The 16,968-nt window shown below is 39.6% G+C and overlaps 1 protein-coding gene across 1 annotated transcript in view; it reads left to right on the top strand.

The window, feature by feature from the left end:
* The window catches only part of sntg1 (syntrophin, gamma 1), a 175,819-nt gene that overhangs the window by 72,043 nt on the left and 86,808 nt on the right, over positions 1-16,968 (top strand). The window contains exons 4-7 of the mRNA XM_048596124.1: positions 1,462-1,518; positions 14,800-14,857; positions 14,956-14,999; positions 15,118-15,159. Of these exons, the coding sequence (XP_048452081.1) occupies positions 1,462-1,518; positions 14,800-14,857; positions 14,956-14,999; positions 15,118-15,159 (201 nt within the window). The remainder of the gene's footprint in view (positions 1-1,461; positions 1,519-14,799; positions 14,858-14,955; positions 15,000-15,117; positions 15,160-16,968) is intronic.

The following is a 16,968-nucleotide window of genomic DNA, read 5'->3' as shown; positions in this document are numbered from 1 at the left end:
ACTTCCTGCTAAAATCCTTTTTCTCTCTTTTCCCCTTCTCCAGTAGAATAACTTTCCTTGGCTTTTTCTCTGGTGTAGTCTATCTTCATTCTCTTTGCTATTTGGTACTCCATAGTAAACCTACTAGACCACCCATGTCTGGAAGAAACTGTTTCAGTTTAAGCTTTTGAATCAAGTATTTCAACACCAACCAGACCAATTCAAATGTTGCACTTACTTCAACTTAGTTTCTCCAGTCCTGTGCAGAATAAGGGGCAGCAAGACTCCATCGCAATCTCCTTTGCTCCAGCCCAGGTGGTGTTCTGATCTTAAAGATCCTCATTAAATGTACTTCACCAGATTTCCTTGGGCCAGCCCTGTCTTTTCCCATCAGCCGATATCCATTCAACCGCCTCACTGGCAGGTTGTACATCTGGAGGGCAAAGTCCTACTAATCTCAATAGTCTGTCTGTCGTAATATCCTAAATTAAGTTATGGGTACGATGATCCATGATCAAAGGCCCTCAGTGCTTGGAGTAATATACATATGGCAGGGGTATTTCTGCTGAAAGCCACCCCTGTTTTTGCTTCCAATTCTTCTGCCATCTCAGCCCATGAATCTCACCCCTAGAAAATCTTTCCACAAGTCACCTACCTTTCGTCTGGGACCTTAGTCTCTAAAATTTCATTCCCACAGCAGCATGATACTGCCGTGTGAAGAGGCTGTTGATTTTTAAGTTGCTAGTAGATCCTGTTGGGAGGGATGCTTGCTCCCAGGAACCTGTTTCTAGATGAAGACTTGCCACTGCCCTCTTAGGTTCATGTTGAGAAGCAGATGCAGTGAGCCTTTCCCCTAAACGTAAGTGATATTCTATATACTACAATGTTAACCAGTACCAGCTTGTGGTTGGATAGTTTGTGGTCATCATTCCTCCTTTCGTGAGTGTATCTATGGTAAAGTGGTAAAGAAAATCCAATAGTGATTCTCAATGAGAAGAGGTTCTTGTCATAAACAAGATGTAGTTTATTGCATGATAGCAATTGGATAAAATTACATGATTAAGTTAGATATTGTTACTATCACTTTTGGAAGACCTAGGATAAGATCTGTCCTCTTTAAGATCGTAAGCTTCCCCACCCAGGTCCTTACAACATCATTAGATTGGATGGAGCTGGATGCCATTGCCAACATTAACCCTTTCACGCCTTCTACAAGCGCAGATGTCTTGATGGCTTTTCAGGCACCGTACAAGATACCAGCCAAACTTCAGAGCTACCGCTCCTTGAGTGTAAGATGCCCTACTATTGTCATGGATTTAAAAATGCATCTACAGATTCTTGTGAATCTTCCACTGGAGGAAGCTATTAGTGACACCTAGAATTTGACATTTTAAATTATGTCTAAATTGATTAATATTTGAGTGCTTGAGTTTATATTATAGTACCTAATCTAAAATCTAAATTATTATGTTCCTTCCATAGGAAAGAACAGTTTCAATCAGAAGACAGACAATTGGTGGATTTGGTCTAAGTATAAAGGTGTCTTTTGCAATTGTTATTAATTCTTTGAAAATGATTTTTATTCAATACCTAGTCCATCCTCTGCAATATCAACAATATGTTGTGGTGGCAAGAAAATTCAAAATCAGCTGTCTGGTTAGAATGTATTTACTTTGCAAAATTTCTCAACCAAAGCACTATTTGCTTCTTTTTGTTCCTCAATTAAGTAACAGTTAGGGATGTATCAATAAATGCTGCGCACAAAGTCTTAGTTATAAAGCTCAATTAACCCACAGTAGCTGCAATGTGTGCCATATCAATGAATTTTTGCAATCCTTCCCCAGAAGACGCAGCTGAGACTTTCAACTATTCCTTCCAATGAGAAGGTTGATTGAATGCTCAGAGTGAATTTCAATATCATGGGTGTAAACGTTTGTCTCAGGGCATGCCCAGTAACTTAACAGAGTACATTACCCATCTGTTCTGCAAACTAACAGATTTTCATCCATTGATTAAACCAGACTAGAGAATCGATGGGTTCAGTAACTGGTGGGTACTCTGCTCGGCCAGATTTTCACCCATTTGATGGAGGTGAAAAATTGCCTCATTCTTCCAGTTGAGATTTCAATATTTCTAAAGTGAAGTGCTGTAGGCTTAGAGGGGATTTGAGGAAATACTATTTCACCTGAAGGATGGTGGAGGTCTGGAATGCACTGAGTGGAAGCTTAGTTGAGGTAGGCAACTTCACAACTTTTAAAAAGTAATTGGATGAGCACTTGAGTGTCATAAAATTCAAGCCTATGGGCCTAGTGTATGTAGCAGTGTATTTTTATCGGTACAGACTTGATGGGCCAAATGGCCTCTTCTGTGCTGTATGATTCTATGGTGCCTGTTTTATGCTTCTAATTGACAAACAGAATAATTTGAATCTCCTTTGGGCACTCTGCTCAAAGATAAGTTGGCTCGCACCTCCTGCTTCTACCAGGATATTATGAACTGCAGTGACTGGTTTGGAATCCTCCCCTAAATTTCAACTTGTCCCTCCCCCATACTGATTTGAGTAGGTGTAAGCCACAATTACTCAGGACTGAAATTGATGAGCTACCTGTATAGAGTTGTTTGGTACCAACAGCTCATCAGGTCCACGTCAAGAAGCACTGGACACCAGTATGCTCCTTGTTTCTTTACTACCTGAAATGGGCTGCCATGCTCCATTTGTCGGCTTCCCATGAGCTAAAATCTACCTTTGGTACATAATTTTTCAAATCCACAAAACTAATACATTTCATTTCATCTTTAAAAACTGTGATTTTTTTGTTTGTATGCAACATTGTTGGTAATCCCAAAAAAAATGGGCATATTGAGACAAGTTCATGACTTCAGAGAGTCTTAAGACCTTAAAGGAGGTGTAGCATAGTGTCATTGAGGTATACGGCACCGAGAAAAGGCCATTTAGCCAGTCAAGTGTGCAAAGGTCAAAAACAACCACCTCATTTTCTAATCCCATTTTCAAGCACTTGGCCCACGTCCTTATAAGCCTTGGCATTACATGTGAACATCTAAACATTTCTTAAATGTTTTGAGGGCTTCTGCCTTAACCATCCCTACAAGCAGTGAATTCTGTATTCGTCCCACTTTCTGGGTGAAAAAAAAAATCCTCGCACCCCCTCAAGAAATCTTCTGTCTCTGTATCTGTGCTCCCTGGTCATTGATCCCTCCACCAAGACAAAAGTTTCTTCCTGTCTATCCTGTCCATGCCCTTCTAATTTTATTCATTTCAATCATGTCAGCCTTGATTCCAGCATCAGGCCATTGAGTTCACAACTATCACGAATTGCATCTCATCTGTGGATCTCTCTTCCACAACCACCCCCCCACCAACAGCCTTCCAGCTCATAATCCCCCAAATCCATGCTGCCATCTTCTATCTTCTCTCCAAAATCCACAAACTGGACTGCCCGGGCAACTCTTTGTTTCTGCCTGTTCCTGACCCACGGAGCTTATTTCTTCATACCTTAACTAAATTTGTTCTCCCCTTGTCCAATTTCTCCCCACTTACATTCGTGATCATTCAAATGCTTTACATCAACTGCCTTGTCTTCACCATGGACATGCGATCCCTCTACGTGTCCATCCCATCGAATGCTCTTAGGGCTTGTCATTGTTCCTGGAAAAAGGGCACGAGCCGTCCCCATCCACCCCCTTCCTCCGCCCCTGGCCGAGCATTGTCATTTTGAACAACTTGTTCTTTAACTCTTCTCACTTTCATCAGGCCCACAAGGACCCCAGTTATGCCTGTTAGAACAGCAGGTATTACTCTAGCTGTGGCCTAACCAAATTTGCATACAGTTCCAGCATCACCTCCCTACTCTTAAACTTCACGGCTTATGTAATTGAGGAAATTATCCCAAATGCCTTCTTAACCGCTTTAGCTACCTATGCCGTTACCTTAAGAGACCGGTCAACATACTAACCAAGTTCCCTCTCGTCCTGAGTTCTTCCTAGGGCCCTACCAATCATCATGAATAAAGATATTGAGATTCTAATCAAGAACAAGAAATAATCATATGTTAGATATAGACAACTGGGGTCAAGTGAATCTCTTGAAGAGTAAAAAGTGTGTACGGACATTCTTAAGAGGGAAATATGGAGGGCGAAGAGGGGATATGAGGTAGCTTTGGTAGATAAGGTTAAGGATAATCCAAAGAGATTCTACAAGTACATTAAGAACAAAAGAGCAACTAGAGGGAGACTAGAGCTCCATATAGATTAACATGATTGTCTATGTGTTGAACCTCAGGTAATGAGAGATATACTAAATGAATATTTCACATCAGTTTGACTGTAGAGAAAGAAGTGGAGGCTAGACAATGCAGGGAAATAAATTTTGATTATTTTGAAAACTGCTCACATTACAGAAGAGGAAGTGCTGGAGGTCTTAGAAAACATAAAGGCGGGTAAATCTCCAGGACCTCATCAGGTGTATCCCAGGACATTGTGGGAAGTTAGGGAAGAAATTGCAGGACTCCTAGCAGAAATATTTGTATCTATAACCACAGCTGAGGTGCCAGAGGACTGGAAGGTGGCTAATGTGCCTTTATTTAAGAAAGGCTGTAAAGAGAAGCCTGGGAACTATAGACCTCTGAGCCTGACATCTGTGATGGGTGAGTTGTTGGAGATGATTTTGAAAGATAGGATTTACATGTATTTGGAGAAGCAAGATTTGATTAAGGATAGTCAGCATGATTTTGTGTGAGGGAAATTGTGTCTCACAAATTTGATTTAGTTTTTTGAGGAAGTAACCAAAAAGATTGCTGAGGGCAGAGTGATGGACATTGTTTACATGGACTTTGGTAAAACCTTTGACAAGGTTCCACTTGGTAGACTAATTAGTAAAGTTTGATCGCATGGGATCCTGGGTGAACTTGCCAGTTGGATACAAAATTGGCTTGATGGTGGAAGACAGAGGGTGGTGGTGGAGTGTTGTTTTTCAGACTGGAGGCCTGTGACTATTGATGTTCCACAGGGATCTGTACTGGGTCTACTTTTGTTTGTCATTTATATAAATGATTTGGATGAGAACATAGGAGGTATGGTTAGTAAGTTTGTGGTTGATACCAAAATTGCTGGTATAGTGGACAATGAAAAAGGTTATCTAACATTACAAAGAAATCTCGATCAATTGGGTCAATGGGCTGAGGAGTGGCAGATGGAGTTTGATTTGAATAAATGCAAGGTACTGCATTTTGGTAAAACAAACAAGGGCCGGACTTATACAATTAATGATAGGACCCTGGGTTGTGTTGTTGAACAGAGAGACCTAGAGGTTCAGGTACATAATTCTTGAAATTTGTGTCGTGGGTAGACAGGGTGGGTAAGAAAGCATTTTGCATGGTTGCCTTAATTGCTCAGACCTGTGAGTACAGGAATTGAGAAGTCATGTTGATGTCATACAGGATATTGATGAGGTCTCTTCTGGTGTACTGTGTGCAGTTCTGGTCGGCCTTCTGTAGGAAGGATGTTATTAAATTGGAGAGGGCTCAGAAAATATTTACCAGAATGTTGCCAGGAATGGAGGGTTTGAGTTATTAAAATAGGCTGGGTAGGCTGGAACATTTCTCACTGGAGCGTAGGAAGTTGAAGGGTGACATGAGAGAAGTTTATAAAATCATGAGGGGCTTAGATATGGTGAAAAGCAAGAGTCTTTTACCTAGGGTGGGGGAGTACCTAGGGGTAGGGGCCATATTTTTAAGGTGAGAGGAGAAACATTTAGAAAGGACATGAGGGGCAACTTTTTTACACAGAGAATGGTTCATGTGTAGAACGAACTGCCAGAGAAAGTGGTAGATGCAGGTACAGTTTCAACATTTAAAAGACGTTTGGAGGGATATGGGTCAAATGCAGGCATGTGAGACTAGTTTAGTTTGGAAGCATGTCCATTGTGGACTAGTTGGATCAAAGGGTCTGTTTCCATGCTCAGAAGTCAGACAACACCAGGTTATAGTCCCAACAGGTTTATTTGAAATCACAAGTTTTTGGAGTGTTACCCCTTTGTCAAGTGAAGTGAGAGAAAAGCATACAGACACTGAATTTCTAGGCTGAGAGATCAATGGGCAGAGAGATGAAAAGATCACGCAAATCGTGTGAGTGGAGTGTCGACAGGCCAAATAATAGGTCTCTGCAGGTGATCAAGAGTCTTTGCTTACACCATCTGATACTCTTGATCACCTGCAGAGACCTATTATTCGGCCTGTCGACACTCCACTCACACAATTTGCATGATCTTTTCATTTCTCTGCTCAATGAAAAGATCATACACTTTAATGTCTAACATTCATTCTGATTTCAGACATCCTCCAAGACTTTTTAATCTTTAAGGATGTTTTGATACAATCAATCCATTTATTAACCCAAACTCAGTACTGCTCCTTTCTAATCACAACATGTTGGGACCTCACAGGTCCACAGTGCACTCTTAAGGTCGATGATAATGAAGAAATTCATCAGAGGTTTCAGTCTTATTGGGATTTCCTCAGAGTCTGCAGAGCAGTCAGACGCCTTGCACAGATCTGCCTATAAATTCCCAGAGTACTTAACGGAGGTAACTCTAGAAATATTAGGTGCATTGGTGGTCATCTTCCAGGATTCTACAGACTCTGGAACAGTCCCTACAGATTGGAGGGTGACTAATGCCATTCTAATATTCAAAAAGGGAGATGAAGAGAAAACAGTCAATTATAGACCAGTGAGCCTAACATCAGTAGTGGGTAAAATTCTCAAATCCATTATCAAGCATTTTATAATGGAACATTTAGAAAGCAGTGGCAGGATCAGACAGAGTCAGCATGGATTTATGAAGGAGAAATCATGCTTGACAACTCTGTTGGAATTCAATGAAGATGTAACTGGTAGAGTTGACAAGGGGGAGCCAGTCGATATTTGGACTTTAAGAAAATGTTTGACAAAGTCCCACGTAAGAGATTAATGTGCAAGATTAAAGTGCATGGGAAGTGTATTGAGATGGATAGGAAGCTGGTTGGCAGAGGGGAAACAAAGAGTAGAAATTAATGGGCCCTTTTCAAATTGGCAGGCTTTACCTAGCGGGGTGCCATAGGGATCAGTGCTGGGACCTCAGTAGAATATATATTAATGATTGGGATGAGGGAACAAAATGTGACATCTCCAAGTTTGCAGATGATACCACATTGTGTGGGAGGGTGAACTGTGACAACAATGCAGAAATCCTTCAGCATGATCTCGACAGGTTGAGTAAGTGGGCAAATCAATGGCAGATGCAGTATAATTTGGATAAAGAAGAGGTTATTCACTTTGGAAGCAAAACCAAGAAAGCAGATTACTACCTGAATGGCTGTAAATTGGGAGAGGGGAGTGTGCAGTGGGACCTGGGTGTCCTTGTGCACCAGTTGCTGAAGGTAAGCGTGCAGGTTCAGCAGGCGATAAAGAACGCAAATAGTATGTTGGCCTTCATTGCGAGAGGTTTCAAGTACAGGAGCAGGGATGTGTTGTTGCAGTTGTATAGGGCCTTAGTGAGACCACACCTGAAATGTTGTGTGCAATTTTTGTCTCCTTTTCTGAGGAAGGATGCTTTTGCTCCTGAGGGATTGCAGCAAAGGTTTACCAGGCTGATTGTGGGTGTGGGGTTCTGACTTATGAGGAGAGATTGACTAGGTTGGGATTGATTTTGCTAGAGTTCAGGATGATGGGAGATCTCATGGCAACTTATAAAATTCTAACAGGACTGGACAGGATAGATGCAGGGAGGATGTTCCTGATGGTGAGTGTGTCCAGAACCAATGGTCACAGTATCAGGATTTGGGGTAGACGATTTAGGATGAAGATGAGGAGACATTTCTTCACCCAGAGAGTAGAGAGCTTATGGAATTCATTACCATGGGAAATAATTGATGCCAAAACATTGAATATACTCAAAAGGCAAGTAAATATAGCACCTGGGGTGAATGAGATCAAAGGTTATGGGGTGAGAGCAGGATTAGGCTGTTGTTTGATAATCAGCCATGATCATGAAGAAGAATGGAGGAGCAGGCTCAAAGGGCCAAATGGCCTCCTCCTGCTCCTATCTTCCATGTTTCTGTACTTGTGTGCTTCTCTCTCACCTCACCTGACGAACGGGTAATATTCGAAAGCTTGAGATTTCAAATAAACCTGTTAGATGATAACCTGGTGTTGTCTGACTTCTGACTTTGTCCACCCCAGTCCATACAGCTAATTGTGTTTTATATAATTTGAAACAGATGTAGAGAATTGCATCCAACTCAATCAGACTTCATCTTCTATAAAGTTCAGATAGAAACGTCTGTCATTAGCCATCAATGTAATCACAGTATGTCTTCTCGGTCACAAAAAATGGCTTTAAAAATAATGATCTCATGCACCATTTAATGTCTGTAATTATCACAATATGACAGTATATAACTAAAAAGCCTAGGGAACGTTAAATAATGATGATGCATGAGCAACTGAAGGAAGCAATACAAGAGCATTGAAACTATCTTTCTATGGAAAAGTACAGGAGTGGTGTACAGCCCACTACTAAAAATAGGTGTGGGGAATTTTTCTGGACTGTTAGCACGGAATAGGTGATAACAAAACCGATAGCTCATTTTTGAAATTATAAGAAAACATTAAGCAGAGTGGAAAAGAATGTCACGTTGTGTTGCACTATTATCTAAGCCCAATTTAAACTGAGCCCCTGTAAATTTTTCCAGTTGTTGATGGGTGGTTAATACTATTTAGAGCTGGTATAAAACAGGGAAGTAGAGGAACATTCTTTCTTGACAGATCAAAAAGTTCAGAAAATACTTCTTTATATAAATCTTAAACACGAACCATCCATTGTTGTATAAGGATAGCTGCACTTACTGTGTAATGAGCAGTACACTATAATTGAGAATTGCACACAATTAAATCAGTGATTTATCTAAAAATAACAAATTTGGAAAAAAAATTCTTACTGACCACAGAAGAAATCAAAAGAAAGCAGTAAACAATCCCAAATACAATGAAAATGTGAGATGATACTGCCAGCAACAGCATTATTTTAGAGTTCAGCTGCATGTCATGTCCTTCCTGAGCTTGTCTCTCATTTGAATACCATATCTAGAGATACAATGCAATGAGATCTCTTTTGTACCTGTACATGTACCTTATAAGACTCAACTCCACTCTGGTATAGTGAGCGCCAGAGATTTCCAACCCTTGAGAAAAGTAATTTCTCCTCATCTCTGTTTTAAATCTTCTACCACTTGTAGAGTCATAAAGCCATACAGCACAGAAACAGGCCCTTTGGCCCAATTTGTCCATGCTGACCAGAGTTCCAAAACTGAACTAGTCCCATTTGCCTGCGTTTGGCCCATATCCCTCTAACTCTTTCCTATTATCCAACTTCCTGTTGGATAATAGGCAGAAATGACAAACCTCTCCAATTGTCGTCTCTCCAGTTGAAAGGTCAGTTGCTGAACTGATTACTAAAACCACAGGTGAAATCAGAAAGATAGCATAAACTAGACAACAAACTTGGAATCTAACTTTTTTATCCCTTGATACGATAAATCTACTAACCAAACTTTGTTCTTCTGATTATACATCCATTGTATAATCAGCACTGTCCCTTTTGTAAAGATGGCCAAAGCTTTGCTGTCAGCAGCAAAGTGTCAGCACTTAGAGCATTAGAACATAAGGACTAGGAGCAGGAATAGGTAATTCAGCCCCTTGAGCCTGCTCCACAATCAATAAGATCATGGCTGATCTCATCTCGGCCTCAACTCAGCTTTCCTGCATATTATCCATATCCCTTTAACCCATTGCTAATTAAAAATCTGTCTATCTTCTCTTAAAATTACTTGCTGTTGACTTTGAAGAAAACTGTCCACAAAGATCTGGCAATCTGAGTGATGTGGATTTCCCCTTTCCACACGTTAATTTGAATGGTAGTGCCAAATCTCTGGGAATCACCGGCATCCAACAACAAAACTTTATGTCAACAACAGTCAGAGAAGGTAAATAGAACCTCTTATAGTTCACTTTTTATCTTACAGAGAGCAAAATAAAGACTTGGACATACACATGGGATTAAGGTAGAAGCTCAAAAAGCAGCCCAGAAATCCTGACTACCAACAGAATAAATTCAAATAACGGTAATCCTCTTTATGACTGCCCACCTAAATCAGCAAATCTTCTGGCCAGAATTCCAAGTCTGACCCAATCCAAATGCATTCAGTGGAAGAAACCAGAGAGAAATCTACTCAACATAACAGCAGATTTGCAGGATAATACACACCTCTTTTTATGGCACTTACTACCATACATAAGTTTATTGAAGGTCCCACACCTACTTTGATAGCACCTGAAGAAAGGTCAGTGTGTGAGGTCAGTGCGAGATCACATCGCTGGTGGGTAGCTAATGGTGTACTGTGCCTGATAGGTAACAGGAGTGGGTGGCAGGTTGTTGAGGTATTAATGTGCCAGTTGGATAAGAGGCTTGGCTGGAAGATGGGTGTCACATGGGTGAGGTGGGCAGAATACAAGGGAGGCAAGAGGGTGTGGTGACAGTTGGGACAAGTGAGTAGGCTGTCAAGTGGGTGAAGTGTGCAGGGTGCCGGACAATTAAGACGATAGTGTGCCAGATGAATGAGGTGTTAAAATGATAGAGGGTGTGGGCTGGTGTGCAAAGTACATGAACGTTTAGGAGAGGTAGATGGGACAGGAAGTAGTGGGGTTGGGCAAGGGGTGGGTGTGAGGTGCTGGTCTAATCAGGATGTGGGTATGGTTAGAAGGGAGGTGGAGGTGGGACATGATAAAGAATCAGTTTCAGTCAGGTCAGGAGTGTTGTTAGACCAAAAAGATGGGATTCAGTCCAAATGAGAGGTTGGGAGGTGATTGGCGTTATTGCGGTGAGAAGGATTATTGATTGGTTGGTGAGTAATTTAATAATTAGGAATATAGGAACAGGAATAGGCCATTCCACCACTTGAGCCTGACCCACTATTCCATAAGGCCATTGTTGATCTGTGGTCTAACACCATATAACTGCCTTTGGGCCGTTTCCCTGAATATCTTTGCTTAACAAGCTCTGGAGTTGGAATATGCTAAATGCACTAACTTCTCCTACGTGACTAGTAAGCATAACTGAGTCAGGACCCTTAAATTCTCTGACTTTAAGGAGCTTTTTTGTTCAGATGGTACTAAATGGAGGGAAATTCCCATTGGAATATTCACTTTCTCAGGCAGTTCCCTCAAAGTGAGCCGAGTCAGAATTCCCACATGGTCATGGCATACAACTTCCATTGAAATATCTAAGTCTAATAACAATCACTTATAAAATAGATATTGCCATCAATGGAATTTTTTTAATCATAATTGGAGAAATTTGACATCCCACAATTATATCGCTAGCTTTTCAGGGACAGAGAGAATGTTGATCAGAAATTAAAACTTAGTTTGCGATTTCTTTAAAAAAAAATCTTTTAACAATTTTAATATTTCTAGGGTTTCGTTTTCCAGTGATAATAAAGGTGTAAAAAGTGAAATTTCAGACTAAATCAAGTAATGTGAACGAGCAGAAAATCACTGCACCCAATTTTGGATTTCCACGTTTAACCGTACATATGTGCATGCTAGAGATTGCTATTCATTTTTCAGTTGTGATGACAGTGAATACTGAAATACTGTATTGTTACAACCAGGAAGTCCAGGCCAAAAAGTGGCTGGAGTCCCGTGCACTTTTCTGAACAGGTTCTTTTGTCATTCAAAAGCAAAATTTCTCAACAGCAGTTTTGTTCAGCTACTTTGGAGCTAAACCTTTTAAGCAAACTGAGAACATGAAATAAACAAAGCTGAAATTCATAGAATGAACCTTTAAATCTTTCCTAAAGTCAATCCCTATTGAACTCAAAATATTTCACACAAAGGCCGTGCTTAGATAATTTGCTGCTTTTGTTTTATGCAAGCTCTGCCTTGTTGAGAATGAAGGCCTGAGATTAATAATATTTAGTAGATGCTGTTAATTATCAAGAAAAAAAAAATCTGGCAAGATTTTGAAGAATTCTGCATAAGTGTAATTATGAAGTTTCATAAAGTTATTGACTACATTTCAAAGGCCCAGGAAGTCTATTTCTCCCGGTAGTCCCTGTAATCATATTGCAATTGGGACAAAACCCTGTTAATATGTGTAAATGAATGAGGGGTGAATCTTTAACTGCCATTATTACTTTGTTACCCACTCACTTCCAGGTGTATGAAGCCATGGTGCTCATAGCTGTGGATCTCATTCAGCCTGAACAGTTGATGAGTGTCTTCTAGCATCTAAAATTGGGCAGATCCATTGACACACAGATATGTATCGGTAAAGAGATTCTGAAAGCATCTCATGGTAGGATGGAACAGTCCAAAGTAAGGGATAGCTGAGTTTGATTTATTAAGTCATTACATGCATTGCACCATGTTTTCCTAAGATTTGATTTGTTTTGCTGTTTTTCGCCATAAACAGTTAGAAGATAATTACATAGCTCTGCCTCCATTAAATGAGAATTACTTGCCTGCATTTAAGTCAATTATTACTCTGCTTACTGTTAGGGTGAACTTATGGGTTTGGCAGAAATGTGATTTATTAATCCAAGATCAGATTTAACCTCCCAGTTGTTAAAAATGCATGAATGATTCAAGTATGAAATAAGTATGCACTTAAGTATCATAAGTATGCACTTTTTGCAGCTGGGATTTTGGATTTTTGAATTGCTATACCTTGACCTGGATTTTGCAATAGTAATGATGGTAACTTGCAAATCATTACTCCTCTGAAGCTGACAGCAATTTTGATAATCCATATATGCTTTATTAAATATGGAAAATCTAGAATTTACTGTCAATGACACTGCCAGGGTGCGCTGTTGAAGATTCCCCAAATTGCAGTCAATAAGAAATGTATGTAAGGATGGAAATTTGCCCTTTTACATATTGAATACATGTTGAATTTACATGTTGAATACAATGGTGCCATGTTTTTAATTTTTACTGAGTTATCACTGCTGAGAAAGTGTTATGGTCCTGCAAAATGTAATTTTATATTGTAAAATGTCAGATTTCCTCTGGTTTTAATATTTCAACTTTTACCTGAATCCCATCTGTACATCAGTTTTAAGATAATAAAGTGTGGAGCTGGAGGAACACATCAGGCCAGGCAGCATCAGAGAAACAGGAAAGTTGACATTTCGGGTTGGGACCCTTCAGTTTTATTAGTTTTAGTTTTAGTACATTAGTTTTATAAAAAGTACATTTGATTGGCTATTTGATAACATCACTGTTTCTGAGTATCTGATAATCCTTTTAACTTGGCACCAGATCCAAGCAACATCAGGAAGAGGGAGATCTATGCTACATTAGAAATCCTTTCTAGATTTTGGTGAGCAGTTTTTTTTGAGATCAGGTGTGAGTCCTGTTGTTTTGACCTGATTGCAAAATCCAGACATGTATGTTTATGTCCACTGAAATGATCTGAATTTAAATGTCCTGCTGTCCATTTGAAAACTTCACTGTAATTATCAACCGACATTTCCTTCAAACCTTCCTTCAAATGTCAACAGCTACATGCCATTTCAAACAAAAAAGGCAAATTTAGCTTTAATCGTCCAATACGTCAAAAGTATGCCACATGTAACTATAAGTGCTCATATGCCTTCACTGACAAATGTGGCAGCCTATGCAATTTCAGACAGTCTTTCCAACTCGGACTCTGGTATATATGCCCTCTCACCTTTCTCACTTAATGAATTTGGCCCTCAAGTTGCTTTCACAGGTAGCTGTGCTCTATCTGAGGCCCCCAAAAGCAGTTTACGCTGACCACATGGATGTCTGTGAACCCACTCCCACTCAGGCCATGACAGTCTTAATGTCATGGTTCTCCAGAATTTCTTTTCAACTAAACAGTCACACATAGTGAAGGCCCTCTGAGACAAAAGTCCACGTGTTAGCGTTGCTGAGCTGTTCACACCTTTCAGAATCTTACTGCCAAATAGAAGACTGATCTATTTTTAGAGACTGCGTGACTCTCTTTTATATGAATTCTGTTTTCTGAACTTCAGGTTCTGAGACCAGCTATAATTCAATCTCCTAGTTAGATTTCTATTTACCCTTTGCTTTTTAAGTTTTATTTCAATAGTAACCTCACATCAGTTAGACATTACTCAGTACTAGCTACTACTTGCTAGGATGCCAATAGCACCTTTCAGAATAGTCCCTTGTTTCAGTATGGAATTAAATGGACATTTCCAAAAGAAAATGCAGGCTTTTCTGTAAATCACAAGGATCATCACAATTATATTATGTTAATGCAACAAAAGCCTATCCCAGTCCTTCTCATTTATTGATGAGGGAAATGGATAAAACTTTGTTGCATATATGCCCATTAAATAGAGCTCAGAAGTTGTGGTGTACTATCATGTAATATGAACATATAATGCATTTGTACCACATTCGTCTCTCCAGATTTTTAAATAGCAGTAAGGCCCATAAATAGGATTTGGAAATTATGGGTAGACATTAAACATTGGCTTTGCTGACAATATCCACATCTAGAGAATAAATTGAATGAAATACAAAAATAAGTCCATAAGAACTCATTTCATTTACTTTCCACAACCATGTAATGTCACTGGTTTTATTTTAACTGTACAAAAGTAATTATAATTGATCACCCATATCAATGTACTTAAACAATCAGTCATGATTGAAAGTATCACTGATATCTTCTATCTTCAATGTTATCTTCCAATTCTGTTTCTTCAGGGTGGAGCTGAACACAATATTCCAGTGATTATATCAAAAATCTCAAAGGAACAGAGAGGTATGACATATGTTGTATTAATTTTCCATTAATTTTTAGATCTCCAATTGAAATAATTTGACATTGGCTTCTTTCTCTCTCTCGTCTTACTTATAAAGCTGACCTGTCTGGCTTGCTGTTTATTGGAGATGCTATCCTTCAGGTGTGTACGCAGTTTGGTTTTTGAATTAACATAATACTGCTGACCACAGATAATTGCAGTGAATTTAGCTTTGTCAGCAATATCTTTTCTTCCTTTCCTGCTTTCCCTGCACCATTAGATAAATGGAATAAATGTTAGGAACTGCAAACATGAAGAAGTGGTGAGTACACAACAAATTTTTAATTTTAATCCTTTTCTTTTACTGTTAAAAAATAACACATTAGAATTGAATTCGTCCAAAAATGCATATACATTTTGACAGCAGTGTTATCGGTCATCCTTTCAGAAATAAGCACCTGGCACATTTAGGTTTTCCACATTCCAGGAACATTTTTATACCAAGAGGCAAAAATATCCATGCGATCACTGAATGGAAATCCACTTTTATTTATTAAAGTAGGGAACATTCTGAAATCTATTTTCTATATGTACCAGGACTGCTAAAGTTCAAAATCATCCCATGTTATTCTTCAAAGTGACAATTATATTTGTCTTGGATATATGCCTCAGATATAATGATGGGTAAATCAGAAAAAGTCATGCTTTCCAAACTTGACTGACACATACACATTTTGAGTTTTATGGCTTTACAATTCCACATAATATAAATGTTGTGAATACAAGAACTTATCAGAGGCCAGTAATTCTGCATGTATTAACTCACCTCCCAACTCACGAAAACTCATCCACCATCTACAAGGCACAAGTCAAGCACATCATGGAAGACTCTCTACATGTCTGAAGAGTGCACCTCCAAAAACAGTTACAAGGCTTGACATCATCCAAGACAAAGCAACCTGCTTGATTGGCCCTCCACCACCGAAACACAGTGTGTACCATCTACAAAATGCATTGTAACAACTCACTATAGCTTCTGAAATAGTGTGTTACAAAACCAGAACCTCTACCATTTAAAAGAACAAGGGCAACAAATTTGTGGGAACACCATTATAGGGAACTGTAGGGAGAGGCTGAATAGATGATGGCTATTTTCCCTGGAACGTCAGAGACTGAGAGGTAACATGATAGAGGTTTATAAAATCATGATGGGCATAGATTGGGTAAATAGACAAGGTCTTTTCCCTGCGGTGGGGAAGTCCAAAACTAAGGGGCATAGGTTTAAAATGAGAGGGGAAAGATTTAAAAGGGACCTTAGAAGCAACCTTTTCACGCAGATGGTGGTGCATATACGGAATAAGCTGCCAGAAGAATTGGTGGATGCTGATACAAATAGAACATTTAAAAGACATCTGGATGGGTATATGAATAGGAAGGGTTTAGAGGGATATGAGCCAAATGCTGGCAAATGGGACTAGATTTATTTAGGATATCTGGTCGGCATGGATGAGTTGGACCGAAGGGTCTGTTTCTGTGCTGTACACCTCTATGACTCTATGATCACAACTTGCAAGTTCCCCGCCAAGCCAATTACCATTCTAGCTTGGAGCAATATCGCTGTCCCTTCATTCTCATTAAGTCAAAATCTTGAACTCTCTCCCTCACAGTATCATCTCCGTCTAAGGACATCACTGCAGGATTTTCTCAGATGTAGAGTTCAAGGCCCAACCATCCTCAACTGCCTCATCAATTATCTTCGATCCATAATACGATCAGAATTGGGGATGTTTATTGATAATTGCACAATGTTTAGTGCCATTCTATCACTCCTCAGATACTGAAGCAGCATGTGTCCACGACCTGGACATCATCATCTAGGCTTGAATGATAAGTGATGAGCAATGTTTAAGCCACGTTAATTTCAGGCAATACCCACCTTCAACACAAGAGAATTTAATTAACACGCTTTGACATTCAACTGCATTGCCATAATTGAATTCCCCCACTATCAACATTCTGGGAGGTTACAGTTGAACTGGACCAGCCATATAAATGCTGTGCCTACAAGAGCAAGTTAGAGGCTTGGAATTCTGTGGTGAATAATTCGCCTGATCTCTTCCCAGTGTCTGTC

Source organism: Rhincodon typus, chromosome 4, assembly GCF_021869965.1.
Source record: "Rhincodon typus isolate 14 chromosome 4, sRhiTyp1.1, whole genome shotgun sequence".
Classification (NCBI taxonomy): Eukaryota; Metazoa; Chordata; class Chondrichthyes; order Orectolobiformes; family Rhincodontidae; genus Rhincodon; species Rhincodon typus.
This window is presented reverse-complemented; position numbering and strand designations above follow the sequence as displayed.